General features: G+C 44.6%; 2 protein-coding genes across 2 annotated transcripts in view; one reads left to right on the forward strand and one right to left on the reverse strand.

Annotated features, from left to right (window-relative positions):
• The first annotated feature begins 1,006 nt into the window (after positions 1-1,006).
• LOC125746877 (chemerin-like receptor 1) lies at positions 1,007-3,688 on the forward strand. Its single transcript, XM_049021478.1, has 3 exons — positions 1,007-1,078; positions 1,669-1,835; positions 2,144-3,688. Exon 3 carries the CDS (start codon positions 2,180-2,182, stop codon positions 3,215-3,217), a length of 1,038 nt encoding a protein of 345 aa, XP_048877435.1. The 5' UTR covers positions 1,007-1,078; positions 1,669-1,835; positions 2,144-2,179; the 3' UTR covers positions 3,218-3,688.
• Positions 3,689-5,957: 2,269 nt separating this feature from the next.
• The window catches only part of LOC125745778 (WSC domain-containing protein 2-like), a 46,379-nt gene continuing 38,107 nt past the window's right edge, over positions 5,958-14,229 (reverse strand). Inside the window, exons 7-9 of the mRNA XM_049018975.1 lie at positions 13,602-13,766; positions 12,486-12,686; positions 5,958-10,604 (exon numbers count right to left, since the gene is read on the reverse strand). Of these exons, the coding sequence (XP_048874932.1) occupies positions 10,252-10,604; positions 12,486-12,686; positions 13,602-13,766 (719 nt within the window). The 3' untranslated portion in view covers positions 5,958-10,251. The remainder of the gene's footprint in view (positions 10,605-12,485; positions 12,687-13,601; positions 13,767-14,229) is intronic.

The raw sequence follows: 14,229 nt of genomic DNA on the forward strand, positions 1-14,229 counted from the left end.
ATTTCGTAAATGATACCTAATTTCATTCTATTTGCGAGCAGATCTTGTTTTTCATTGGAGTGCCTCTCAAAGCGTTGCTCGAGGACCCTCTCTTCCTTGGTAGGGAATATAATATCCTTTTCATACCGGCAGGGACGTGTCTTAGCCTTGAGCTGTTGACAAAATCATCTTTCAATAAAACACCTTTGGTACGCAAATATGGATCCGCAGTCTTGCTTAATGGACACCAGAAATCTGTGCTGACCCTGCCCCCCACACACACGATCATGAAACACATTTCATCTCGACGCCGCACCAGCAACCTCTGCCTGCATATTTGTTAAGTCGGCTTTCTATCCTGCAACGTAAGTCTCTTATCCTGGGGAGAATTATGGCATATTTTGCCGCCGCCTCCCTGTTCCCCATCCTCGACGTGGAGCTGAAATCGGCAATCGGCATCGGACCTGAGAGCAAATCACTGGTCGCGGCCAGGGAACTGTGTTTGTTTGAATGAAAGGAGAGAGCTATTTATAAAAATCAATCAGATGTTTCTAAGACAGCGCCAGTCGCTTGTCACTCAGGGAAGCAGCTCTGTCTTTTGTGGAAATGCATTTAATTATAGCTGCGTTTTATTAGGAAACTCAGGTAAGCGTGATGAGATGTGGCGTTGGATGGTTCATCCCACTGGAAGCCTCCTCTGCAGGAGATCTGGTGTCCTGTGGGAACTCTTTGATTCTCCTTTCCGGATACCCCCCTCACCCCCAATTGAAGCAGTTGAATGGGGGGCTGGGCTGACTTCAGGTCGCCCCAATGGAAGACCGAGGTAGGGGGGAACAGAGGAATCGATCAAATCGTGCACATCCAACCTTGTACAGTAACAATGCAATTAATAAAATAAAATAAAAATGTATATTGCTCTAATTGTTTTAATAAAAATAACAGTTAGTCCTTTTTTATTTTGTTGGGGGGAGGGGTGCCATACCAGCTACAACCACCACTGGCAACCATTGGAAGTGATATGAACCAAGCACATATGAGGAACTGAGATTTCTTATAAGCAAAAAGCTGTCATACGCGAGACCTTGTACACTTCAAGCAGGTACTTTTTCACTAATTACTTAATATATAATATAAAACTTTCTGCTAACTCAAGCATTGAATATAATCTGCTTGTTTTCTTCCACCAGTATTGTCTGTTTAAGGTAAGGTTACATCATTAATACCCAAAAATAGGTTTTGAGGTTTTACATAGCGGGTGTCATTTCAGGCCAGGACATTTCAGGCCAAGTGTGTTATCATACTGAACCAGTGCACACGTTTAAAATCAGCTGTCCCAGTTCATGTCCTATTCAACAAGCAGGTCTTGCGGAAGCAAACCGTACCAACATCTGTAATTACGTTTTTTTTTTTGTTCTTTACGAAATTCAGCATGTGGTATAAACAGAAGATACGGAGTAACACACACACTGGGCAAAAATATTACCATTTTTTTTGCCGCCCAATTGTGCTAAACGTACCTTCACCTGAATTTCTTGGTGCTGTTATGCTTCCTGTTACTGTATGTTCCCCCTTCGTGACATTGAAAAGAATGTATTATTAACACATTAAACTTCTTAAGATCGGTGTATGACATTTGAAAGCGGCATTATCACTTGCAATTGTGAAACTCATAGGAAACTACTTTCACAGAAGAGGATGCTGTGATTGGCTGGATCAGCAGTGAGACCACGGTCATCTTCGTGAGTCACGCTTACATACTGGAGGAAAGGGGAAGTGTCCAGGCAAATTCACTTCAAGGAGAATCAAAGGAGGCGCTGGGGACTATTGTCTTCCATGACACCTCCTTGACCTTAGAGGTAAGGCTTCTACCAGCTGGGAATCCTCCGCTATATTGCATTTCCTTACCTTTGAACATCTGGCCTTCTTATTTTCTGAGGTAAACAGTCAACATGATGCGTATGTGCGGGAAACCGCAGTGCAATGTTGCAAAATTGTAACTGCCAACAGAAAAACCTCAAAAGGCAATTTGGCATTTAAAATATACACGGACCTCGACCTTCACCCAAATGGAAGGAATTATGGAAATGTGTCATTTTACGTCAAATTACTCTTCAAATGCCATTGAGGAACATTTAATAATTTTCAGCCTTTATTCTCTTCACAGCAGTAGCAAAAAGGGAAAAATTAATTCTCAGCTACCATGGAGTTCACTGACAGCAGTGTCTATGAGGACTACAACGAGACAGGGGATGCTCCCCCGGAGGCAGGATCGCTGTCCCTGGATTCCATGGGTCTCCCCTCTGGTCTCTCAGTAGCCCTCATGGCCGTCAATGTCGGCATCTGCCTGCTGGGGCTCTGTGGAAACGGCCTGGTCATTTGGATATCCGGGTTCAGGATGAAGAGGACCGTCAACACCACCTGGTACCTCAGTCTGGCGGTGTCCGATTTTATTTACTGCTCCTTCCTTCCCTTCAACATTGCCACCATGGCCGACGTGGGCTGGCCCTTTGGGCTTCTCATGTGTAAGCTCGCATCTCTGGTTCTTCTCCTCAACATGTTCAGCAGCATCTTCCTTCTGGTCCTGGTCAGCGTTGACCGCTGCCTGACCGTGGCCTTCCCGGTCTGGTCCCTCAACCACCGTACCCCGAGGAAAGCTTCCATCTCCGTCCTCGTAGCTTGGGCCGCCTCTGCTGCCCTGAGCATACCGGCTCTGGCTTTCCGCCAGGTGAAAGCCAACGGGAGTGTCACGGTGTGTTACACCGATTATGGTGGCAGCCAAGGCATCGTAGCCCTGAGCCGCTTTCTGTGCGGGTTCGTCGTGCCGTTTCTGGTCATCGTCACCTGCTACTCCTTCATAATCAAGAAGCTCTGGAGCAAACGGGCAGCAAAGTCTTCCAAACCCTTCCGGGTCATGTCGGCGCTCATCCTGGCATTTTTCCTCTGCTGGTTCCCCTACCACCTCTTTGTGCTCCTCCAGCTGGACCGTGGAAACTTCAGCTACAGGGTCATCAAAACGGGCCTGATGGTGGGAAGCACCATAGCCTCCGCCAACAGCTTCCTCAACCCCATTCTCTATGTGCTTGTGGGACACGACTTCCGCAAGAAGCTCAAGAGCTCCCTCCTCCTGCAGATGGAGGACGCGATCAGAGAAGAGAGCCAGACTCATAGCCGAACTCTTTCAAGGCATACCTCGGTGCCAGAGGGCCAAGCTAGAGTCATCCGAGACAGATTGAGTTGAGAGTTAAGCTTGTGGCATCCTTATTTTTGTGGTATTGCCACTGTTACATGAAATATATCAAGATATTAGGATAACTACCTCATGCTCCATGGAAGTCATTCTGCCAGCAAAGCTTGTTCTTCTTCCTCAGAGCAGCAGTTGTGAAGTCTTCTGATTATTATCACTCGTCTTTATTGCACTTTTTAAAAACGTTTTTATTGAGTTTGCAAAGTAATCATTTACAAAATCATTGCGCTTGAAAGTCACATGTCTTATTGTGCTTCTGAGTGCAATACGTGCAAAAGGGTAAGCAAAAAAACGCGAGCCACCGAAATCCGTTCATCATTCTACAGGCAGGATCCCTTCGCTTTATCTTGCATTTACCAAAATAAAACTGGTCAGACGCTATGTGTCTATGTGATTTCAGCATTTGCTCACAGGCAAAATTGTAGTAAAGAAGTTATATCATTAAAAGAAAAATGGATAAAAAGATTTATGTTCTTTTTTTTACTTCTCAATGGGCAAAAGAATGTATTATTAATATGCTTCATTTTTCAGATCAAGCAAGGGCAGGGTATCCGAGAGTGGCATTATCGTTTATGTGTGATATATGTGTAGTTGAAAAATTCCTTAAAGACACGCAGACATTTTCAGTTCTGTCTTTGTGGGAAGTCCTAACCTCAACCCAACAAAGCTCAGAATAAGATGGAAATGGCTTCAGACACACATGTTTAATATGCACAGACTCGCACAGACTCGCACGTTATCGGTCATTGCTTTGTGGGGACCTCTCCCTGACCGTCACATTGATGCAGTTGACCATTTCTGAGCCCATCAGACCACAATTGAAAACACAGCTGAAAATGTTACCGGAAAGACACGCACACACTCACAGGGGCACACGGAGGTGCCGCAGAACGTGTCCCTAATAAAGCACTGGCGATGTTAACATCACAGCAACACGTCGTCGATGCCCCACGGCTCTGGACCGTGTAATTGCATTTGTGCCTTCGAATGTCACATTTGCCTCTCTGCCAGTGCCTGCCTCCCTTGTCGACCGCTCGTGCAGAGAGGGGTTGGGCTCGGTGTCTCGGCCAGCGGAATGACTCACATTTAAGGGGGACGGGGACACGGGCTGCCTGATCTGAATGCAGAGCCGCCGCCGAGCATGCTGGGACAGCCGTTTTAAAGGGCTGCGCGATTCACTGGCCTTATTGGCAGCCAGACATGCTGTCTGAATGGTCAATCTCATTACTTCAGTTTTTACTGCAGTAAGAGATCTTAATTCGGGGGGCAAGTCCCCAGCACCTCCTTTGCAGAACCGGGGAATGTAGCTGCAATTGTCACAACTCACAAAAAATAAATACTATTTCAGTTCCATATCCACACTAATAAAAACTGGTTTGCGGTCTTTTAAAGACACATTGTGGAAATGAGCTTTTAAAGGGGGAACAAACCTGCATTATTATGAAGTGATCTTCCATCTTCGTAATCATGAGCTGCCAAGTCAAAGCAACATGTTTTTTGCAGTTCACAGAGCTCATTTTTGCTGTAAATGTAGCAAGTTATTGTCGCACAGCCCTCAGTGCCGCCTCACTCCGATATCGAGTGGGTTCCAGATTTTGGAAATGGACATTGCAACGCTGGACCAAATGCGGCGTACTCACTTCCTCCTCCGCATGCCTGCGGTTTGGAGGCGGAGTTACAGACTCATGTTCATCCACGGGAATAGAACAAGATAGATGAGCAAACTTCTTTTTTCTATGTCTTGGTTCTTCTTTCAGACTGGTGCCAGGACAACAACTTACTGCTGAATGTCGGGAAGTCCCGGCTTGACCTCTCACCCGGGGGATCACACACTTGGTCCACCAACACCAGCCCAAGAGAGCCGCCCTTCCCCCCACCCCCAATCATCCTACCCACATTCTACAGGAGGGTCTCCGGGAGCATCCTGACCCCCCCACATCCCTGTAACAAGGAGGTATCAGGCAGCTGTGCTACTAGTCATGTCTGTGTATTTCAAATTGTATTTCTTGTATAGTGTAAGTTATTGTCTGTGTACTAGGGAGTCAAAAGCAGCGGGAAGCGAATTCCTTGCGTGCCCCAGTACACTTGGCGAATAAAGCTGACCCTGATTCTGATAGTTGACATTACCCATCATGCCCTGGACCACAGTCATGCACAGCGCTCATCCGCTCCTGCTGACAGCACATGGTGTCACATAGTGGGAATGGGTAAGATGCTACTGGAGAGATCTGCGGGAAACTCGGACCACATTCTGTGCTTTCAGGGCTGCTCGCCCGCCATCATCCATCAGCTGTTCCGGGAAGGGTCACCTGCACGACGGCGGCCTGTGTTTCCAGCCGCAAACACCAAAGAAACACATTGTCAGGATTTATTGTGAAAAATGCAGCATGTATTAAAAAAAAAAAAAACCCCACAGTTTCATCTGGTTACAAGCAATGCGGAATCCCAGAAATGCACAATTATAACAGCAATTAAAACCCAAAATGAACCAGTCTGATGCCAAAGCATTTGATGTCAAAAACATGCTGGAAGCGGCTGACAAGGCCGGCGTCTGCTTCACAAGGCCCCGATTAGGAGTGTGCGCTACCAAACTCTACATCTGTAGCAACTCCTTTTAAACACAGTAGTCAGTTACCATTCATGGTAAAAAGTTAGGGTGATTTTGGGTGGGAAAAAGCTGTGGGGGGGTTTAAAAACCTTGATTTTTGGGCAACATGGAAAGGAGGACGTCAACAAAAGTTAGATACATTTTATATACAGAATTACTTGGGAAAATATAGACATACATGTAGACAAAGTTTGAGCATGAAAACGATCTGTTAACCTCACAGTGGTGCTGAAAATCAGGAAGTGAGGAGACATTAAATGGGTACAGACTGAGCGTACCCCGGGAAAGTGCAATACCGCAGGGAATCCCCTTTGTCATACAATCCACGTTTGTGTTTTACGAATAATAAAAAAAAAATGTATCCCTTCATGCAGAAACAGATGGCAGGGTTTGTGGACGGGAGGACTAACCCGACGTACACTGCCCACAAAATCCATCCATCCAAGACCGACCCGCTTTCATTTTTACTGCTGGCATCACTCATAACCCCAAAAAGTCTAATAAAATTCGTATTAGTATAATCTTCATAAATAATTATAATTATTATGCATAGCAATAATAATAATAATAACGACAATGACAATAATAATAATTATCTTAATAATAATAATGAATATTATTGTTGCTATTATTATTATTATTATTATCACTTGTCCGGGTCACTGCACTCTGGGCTGCAGCCCCTAGCATTTTAAGCCTAGAGCCCCGAGTATTTTAGCCTGATGCCAATCTTCCTTCGAAAAAAATAAATAAACAAAAGGTCAAGCCCTTGATCTTTTCAACAGCTAGAAACTCCCCCTGTCAGTACCCATCCGTCCCTGTCCTTCATCTCTTCCCCGCTTGGCCAGCAGGTGTTACTGAAGCCAGCCTCACCTGTTATTTAAGTATTATCGGTTTTTCCTGTGTTTGGTATTGTGTATCTTTGTCTTTGCTTTTCGTCCTCACTTTTGATTTACCCTGTCGTACCTGGTTTTCTGTTTGCATAACCTCATGTCCCTAGTCTCCCCCTAGTGCTGTTACACTTCACTGTTTGTTACATTTCATGGTTCTTGCTCTTTGTTAATTGTAATTGTTTCACCTCCGTCTTCTTGCTGGTTGATGTTTTTGTTGATTCCCACTTGCCCTTTGCTAGTCCTCATTACCTGAGTAATTAAGTGTCTACCTTTGTTCATTTCCCTAGTCAATCATGCTTGTGCTCACTATAAACTCTGCTTGGTTTCCTAGTCCTGCTCAATGGTTTTTCCCAGTTCCTTAACTTAGTCTTATTTCTCCCAGTTTGTTTTTGACCCGCCCCCCTGCTCATCTTTATGTCCTGTTTTTGCCTTGCTGCTGTAAGTGGCTCGTCATATTTTCCTGCCTGTGCCACACCATAACTATTATTATTATTATTATTACTTACGCTGCTCTACTTCCGAACTTTCAACTTACGAACGTTCAGACACGCGGACGAAGAGGACTGTAAGTCCAAATTGTGTTCATTGGGCTCCCGTTTACTGTCAACATCAATTTTGTGTTTCTGCATATCCTGCGTACTCCCAGCGTCCTAGTTCTTAATACGTGCGTATAGCCTTAAAATGACGTTGAATAACGACTTACGATCATTTCAAGTTACGAACGGCCGTTCGGAACGCGTCTCATTCGTAAGAGAAGCATCTGTATTACTAGGAAAACACCATTGCTGTTTTCCCACATGCTTGCATCGCAACCTGTCCAATTTATGCAGCTCATACTGCGGAGCGTGTGGCTTTTGCACCTTGTCGCACTTTCTGCACGAGGGCAGCCTCGCAAGTCAGCCGGCGCCGCTAAGCCTCTGGCTGGGCGCGCTGACAGAAGCAGCACGACCATCCGCAGAATTTTCTGGTGACACCCAGTGCTGCTACTTTCCGGAACATGTTGAGCTCGCCAGTTGGGGAAATAAGGATGTATTTATGGCTTGATATATTTCAGCTGTGTTTTTCCAACTGCGTTCTGCGAACACTAAGCGTATTAAGAAACATCCTTATCTTTACAATATAATAATTAATAGCAGGAAAATCTTTAATGAGCAATCAGGTCTATGCCAAACAAATCAACATAAGCTGTTCGAAACATTTGATTAATACTGGCGTGCTGTGCATCTGGGCACACGATCATATCAGGATCTCATATTGGGCCAGCACACCAGAGTCATTTCATTTTTAATTATTTATATTCTCCAGATTCAATATCATTTAGTTTGTTTACAGATGGTATCTGTTACAATTCATTTAATTAAAGGTAGTGGGGTTATCTGTATGTCTGTTAAAGTTTTGGATAAAAGTAGGAAAGACTGAATGAGAAAAATAAAGACTGTCAATTATTTAATAATGATATAAGTAATTTGAAGGGTTATTTATATGAGAAACACCGAATAAGTAGGGAAAACATAACCAAGGTGATGAATGAATTAATATTAATTATTTTATGGGGTAACAAATCAGGCTGCTTGGGAGAATCGTAGTATAATATTCTTGGAAGAGGATTTCTGGGGAGATGTAAGGGGCAGGTTATCAGGCCACCAAAGCATCCAGTAAGGTCCCATCCTCAGGCTTATTGGGCCTTTTTCACGTTTCCAGCCAATCGTAGGAATTCAGTGAGGATCCAGTGAGTTTACAGATGGCTTTGTCTAAGGTGCTAGTCAGGACAGAAATGACACTCAAGAAGAATAATTTGTGCATGTAAAGAATGTCAGTATTTCTAAAGAATAATAAATCATTCAGTCGCTAATAGATATAAATGCTTATAAATATTTTTAGGTTCAACGACTGATGACCTGCATTAATAGCTATTAGGGTTTAGCTTCCTCAAAAAATTGGGAAAATAGAATTTGGTTCCTCAAAAAATACAGATATACATATTTTTGTGTATCTACGTTTATCGAGCTTGGTGTCTGCAGGCACCCTCATTTGTTTATTGTCATACATTATGTTAGTAATACTTTAGCGTTCAGCATTGTATGCTCTACGACAAAGGAGTTTTTGCTGTGTGTTAAGAAATTTCCCCTATGATGAAGTAAGTGAGCAGTTCGTTACCCAGAATACCCGTGGGAAATGTTGTTATGGAGCCTTCAAAGGCAGATATCCGGTCTGATTTAACCAGAATCAAGAATCAGCCTTGGCAGAAATAATCTAGGAGACTGATAGCTCTGTGTCAGATAGACAGACTAACTTTAAATCACATGCAATGCAAAAATGCATACCTCTAAAGTACCATTTCTGAAAAGTGGCGTGCTTGTCGAACACAGGATCAGAAAAAGATTGCTAACAGACTCCCAAAAGTTGGATGATTAGGTAGATGCTCAAAGTGCAAAGTAAATTTCACCTCAGCTAAAAGGCAAAATTATTAGTAGTTATTAGTGGGTACGACAGATGGCCAGGAATTCCGTTACGCCATTATGAAAGTGCTGTGTGTGTTAGTTTTGGTTTGGTTACCACGTTTGCAGTGTCACCTAGACTGATTGCACTGTGATTTATTTGGTTATTGAGTTACTGTGAGTTACTACTGTATAAGCAAATGGCTGAGGATATAGGAGAGAGAACAGGGGTGAGTTTCCCGAAGCCTTAACTCTATGTCATTCGTAAGTTCTATGTTAAAAGACAGAGTTAAGAAAGCTTTGGGAAACTCAGCCCAGGTCATTACTGCTAACGTGGTCTTATACTGTCCCGGAATGTCTCTGGGCTTAACAACGTCGCTCGGCCAGGATTTAGCCACAGGTCTCATACATTCTTCTAAACTGTCAATCTGTCTTGTTCGCTTCTACATTCCACACTTGTCCTTTAGCTTTTCAAACAAATAAAAGTGTTTATATCGTCAGAGATGGATTTTTGAAAAATATATTTATATTTTTGTCAAAACCCCATTCCCCCCCCCCTCCCAAAAAAAATCTCACTTCTATACACATCACATGCAGCGGTCCCGCAGACTATAAAAAAATGCCAGTTTCTATTTTTTTGTTTTTTGTCTTCATCTCAAAAATAACACTATTATTTGATATTTGTATATTTAAAGTCTATAAAAGGAGACTTTTTCGTTTTAGGGTTTAGGAATAGCAGCACAACCTTCTTTGTTAAAATTCCGGGGGGAAAAAACGAATGGGAATTAATAGGATCTGACTATAAATACACCAGCTACTGGTTTTCCTGTCGTCAAGGCGAAACCCAGCGGACACACATGTGTGGAAGCGAGACCCGTGATTGTCAGCTATGACCGATGCATGAAATCCATGTAATAGTTTTACAATCTCCCCACCGGCCCCCCCCACTCCCCCATCAGAACAGGTCCATCCACGAAACAGGCTTCCTCTGAGTGCCTCTGCATTTTCAGACTAGTTTACATTGTTTTTAAACCGAAACTAATTAAGGATGGAGATGTGCAGAGAGAAAATGGCTGGGACTCATGACCATTATCTTGGACTGTATTCCTCTGGAACCCCTGGCAGTCTCCTCTCCCTCAGGGCCTTGTCCACCACCCTTATGAGGTCGTCGATGGTGGCCCGCATCTCGGGGCTGTACGGGTCGTACTCCAGCTTGCGAAGGCCGGAGCGCTTGAAGTTGCCGTCTTTTTGACCCTCCACGCACAGCAGGCGGTCTTCAGACACCCCTTGGTCCAGGAAGACCACCATTTTCTTCAGCTGGCCGAACAGCTCCCTCTTCAGGTCTTCGAAGTGGACTACGTGCACGTTCTTCCCGTAGCGCAGCCAGTCCAGGGTGTGGGATGCCCACCAGGGGGCGTAGTTCCTCACAAATTCTGGCCAGTCTGCATAGGGGAAAATAACAATAGACAAGGAGAGTTATGGCGCTTTAGCCGATACTGTAATCTGGGATTACATAGGATGTATCTGCTCGTCACATGCAGTGAGTCCAGCGCCTTAAAAGATAACAGCGGCAATGTTTGAGCTCTGGGATTTCACCTGTTAGCCCCAGCCACAAATACGCATCCAGACCCAGTTTTCCCAAGAACTGGAAGTATTTCCATAATTAAAATTCTGCTTTTGCCCACATTTCCAGAGCTAACAAACAGGAAGAGGAAGTAGCGATTGTATCTGGATTACAAAATACCTTTGTAGACACCATACGCTCCCTCTCTCTCTCTCTCTCTCTCTCTCTCTCCTCAGCCCCCATAATCCAGGCGGTACCTTGACTCTGCCAGCCTTCATTTAATTTTTTTCCCTCTCTGTCATCCTCAGGTCATGCCTGAATCCAAAGCCTTTCCACAAGTGACTGCTGGGCCTATTGGTGTAAAACAATAATATCTACCCAAGACGAAACAACAAAAATATAACCAGTAGTGGCACAGGAATCGAAGGGGGACTCTGTCTGCATAAGACTGTGGTCGAGACACCCAAGCAGAAACATGGGGGGGTGGTCCTGTCACACGCATACCCGCCCCCCCCCCCCCAACTGGGGTCTGAGGGCACTTCGTTAAACAGATCTGATGCATTTCGCTTCAGGTAATCACAGCCCATAAAGCTTTTGTGCTGAGCCCCCCAACCAGAGAGATTAAATTAACCGTGTGGAACAAAGCCAGTTTCATTCTCTTCAAGAGACTCTGAGATTCTGGCTGGTTATATACAGTATTTACTGCAGGACTTGGGGGGGGGGGGGGGCAAAGGAATGTTGGGGGGCTGTCTGTAGCCGACCTCCTCCGCTAGCCACTGTTTTCCCACCCCCCATGTGAAATGATCAGCCGCTTAACCTTTCATCAGGTTTTTTTGTGTTAGGAGAAGCGCAGATGGACAGCGGCATGATCCTCCACAGTGTCGGGGGCTTGGGGGGGGGGGGGGGTGTGTCCACCTGCCAGGGGCTCAGCATGATGCTGCTTTTTTCCGGCTTTTGCTCCCTGGCAGAGGGGAGCCCCCCCCAGTCGTGGCCAAAGCAACGACTGCATTCCGACATCCCACAGCCGGCAGACGAGGCCTGGCGGGGGCGAGATGAGAGGCGATTCCGCCGCCATAACCCACCCCCCCCCGTCACCCCCTTCCCCCTACGCCAACTGTGAGTACGTGCGAGAATCCGGGGACGCTCCGATGCTCCGGACGTCTTGCAGAGCCGAAGTCAATTCCACGAAAAGCGGAGGCAGTGGTGGGGGGGGGGGGGGGGGGGATCTGAGGCTGGTTGCCATAGTTACCACAACAGCCAGGAAAGTCACAGGAAAAAGACCCGTAAGATGACAGGAGGAAGGGAGGCATGCCGGCCAGGCTGAGGGGTAAATGGCAGGGTGGTAAAATGGTGCTCAGTAAGCTTTCGAGTGTAAGGATGCATCTGCGTGGGTGTACAGTCAGGGGCCTTCAAAAGTAAATCAGACTTAAACTCTGCCTAAAAGCAGAAACCCTGTTTCAATTTCTTATTTTATTGCCCAATGTGCCTGATGTTGCGCGAACATCCTGTACCCCATTCACAGATTACACAACTATGGGTGACACAGAGTTTGAAAAGGGACAAAGGGTGGGGCCTGTTTCAGTGCACTGTTAGGTCCTCTCATGGGAGGTTTGTGGAAGAATGAGGTTAGCTGCTTCAGCACTGATTGCAGGAAGCGACTGCTAATTTATATGGAAAACTGACCAAGAAATCCAGATTAACCCTGAGCAGATAGTGCTTTAGTGATCTGCCCAAGTGCTGATTAGGGACCAGCCTTTACCTTTCCCTTTCCAGTGGGTCTGTGAGGCGAATCCAACATGGCCGCCGTACTTGCGGTTGAACTCCGCCATCAAGGCCTTGTAGGGGTTGCGGATGATCAGGACGGCAGCGTCGAAGGCCTCGATCTCCTTCCTGCCACTCTCGTGTGTCTTGATGCAGATGGTCCTGGCGCTCCTCCAGTGGTCCCGCTCTCCTTTGAAGCCTAGGAAGGTATGAAGAGCAGCAGTTCTCCCATGAGCCTCTGCCAAAGCAGAATCTGCCGGAATCTGTCGCTTTGTGAGTGTTTACCAGGCTCCACTATTCTAGTTTTCTTTGAACTACAAAAACTTTGTATCTTTTATGTAAAAATCAAAAGACACAGCAATAATAAGAAAAAAGAATGCATTACCAAAGTACAATAATATGTGGTAACAATATATACCTTCATAATGCATTATAATGGTCAGTATAAGAATTAATAAAACATTTCAACATATTTCATTGACAGTCATAAGGCATTATAATACTGCATAAGATCCAGTGAAGCTTTGATCTATAATGCACTATAAATACCTTCATAATGCATCATAATGGTCAGTATAAGAATTAATAAAACATTACAGCATCTTCTGTTGACATTCTGTTGATAAAGCATTATCTTGTTGATTATAATACTTCATAAGCTCTGGTGAAGTTCTCATCTATAATGCACTATAGATACCATGACAAAGCATTAAAATGGTTGGTATAAGCATTAAGGTGTGTGCTGCATTAAGAAGGTATCTATAGTGCATTATAGATGAGAGCTTCACGGAGCTTCATAAAGCATTCATAATGCATAATACACATGCCTATAATGTATTATATTATTTGATAAATATTTATAGCCATGCTTATAATGCATTTTTAATGCATTGTAATGAATTATGAATGTGTTCATGGAAGACATAGCATTCATATAAAGTGTTACCAGATACATATTCTAATATATAGAATATATTCTCATTATTTTTAAAGCACTGAAAATTCATGGCTTATCAGCTCTAGAAAGCACAGCCCCCATACCCTACGTAGGCTGGGTTGCCCCCCCCCCCCCCCAATCAGCCCCAGCTGGCCCCTTGAACCCTCTTCCGCAAACCTTTGTTATAGAGCGAGCCGTCAAAGTAGTAGCTGCCCGTATAGATGCCCGTGGCCAGCTCGATCAGATGGCGTGCCCACGTGTTCCCCGCCCCAGGAAAGCTGGCCAGTGCTGTCAGGCGCTTCGTCCGTGACAACAGGAAGTGGCGATCCATGCAGCGTTTGTCTGGGCGGAGGACAGAGGCGAGGTGGGCGGTCAGGCTGGGCACAGAGTCTGGGATCATAATCTTAGGGATGGCAGATCATTCTAATGACACAGTCTCATACGATACTGGAAACAACAGACCTGTATAAAGCAAAATGTCACATTGCCTGCAGAAAGATATAAGTCTAAACACAAGATTTTATATTACATATAATTTAAAGTAGTATACAAATTTTATGTAATATAAAACTTATAAAATATTTACACATTGAATAACACCATATATACTTATATTCAAGACTTTGGAGCAGATCTCGTGGTTTTTTTCCCCCAATAAATTTCATAGGAACATTATGTTTATTTATGTGGGATTTATATGAGTGTCTTCTACCATGTCATTACTCCGGATATATTAATGCCCTGGGTGTCACTGCTGGACAGTGTGACCTGGTCAAATTTGTGTGATAAGAGGCACTTTGAGGAT

The sequence above is a fragment of the Brienomyrus brachyistius genome, chromosome 7, assembly GCF_023856365.1.
Source record: "Brienomyrus brachyistius isolate T26 chromosome 7, BBRACH_0.4, whole genome shotgun sequence".
NCBI classification, from domain to species: domain Eukaryota; kingdom Metazoa; phylum Chordata; class Actinopteri; order Osteoglossiformes; family Mormyridae; genus Brienomyrus; species Brienomyrus brachyistius.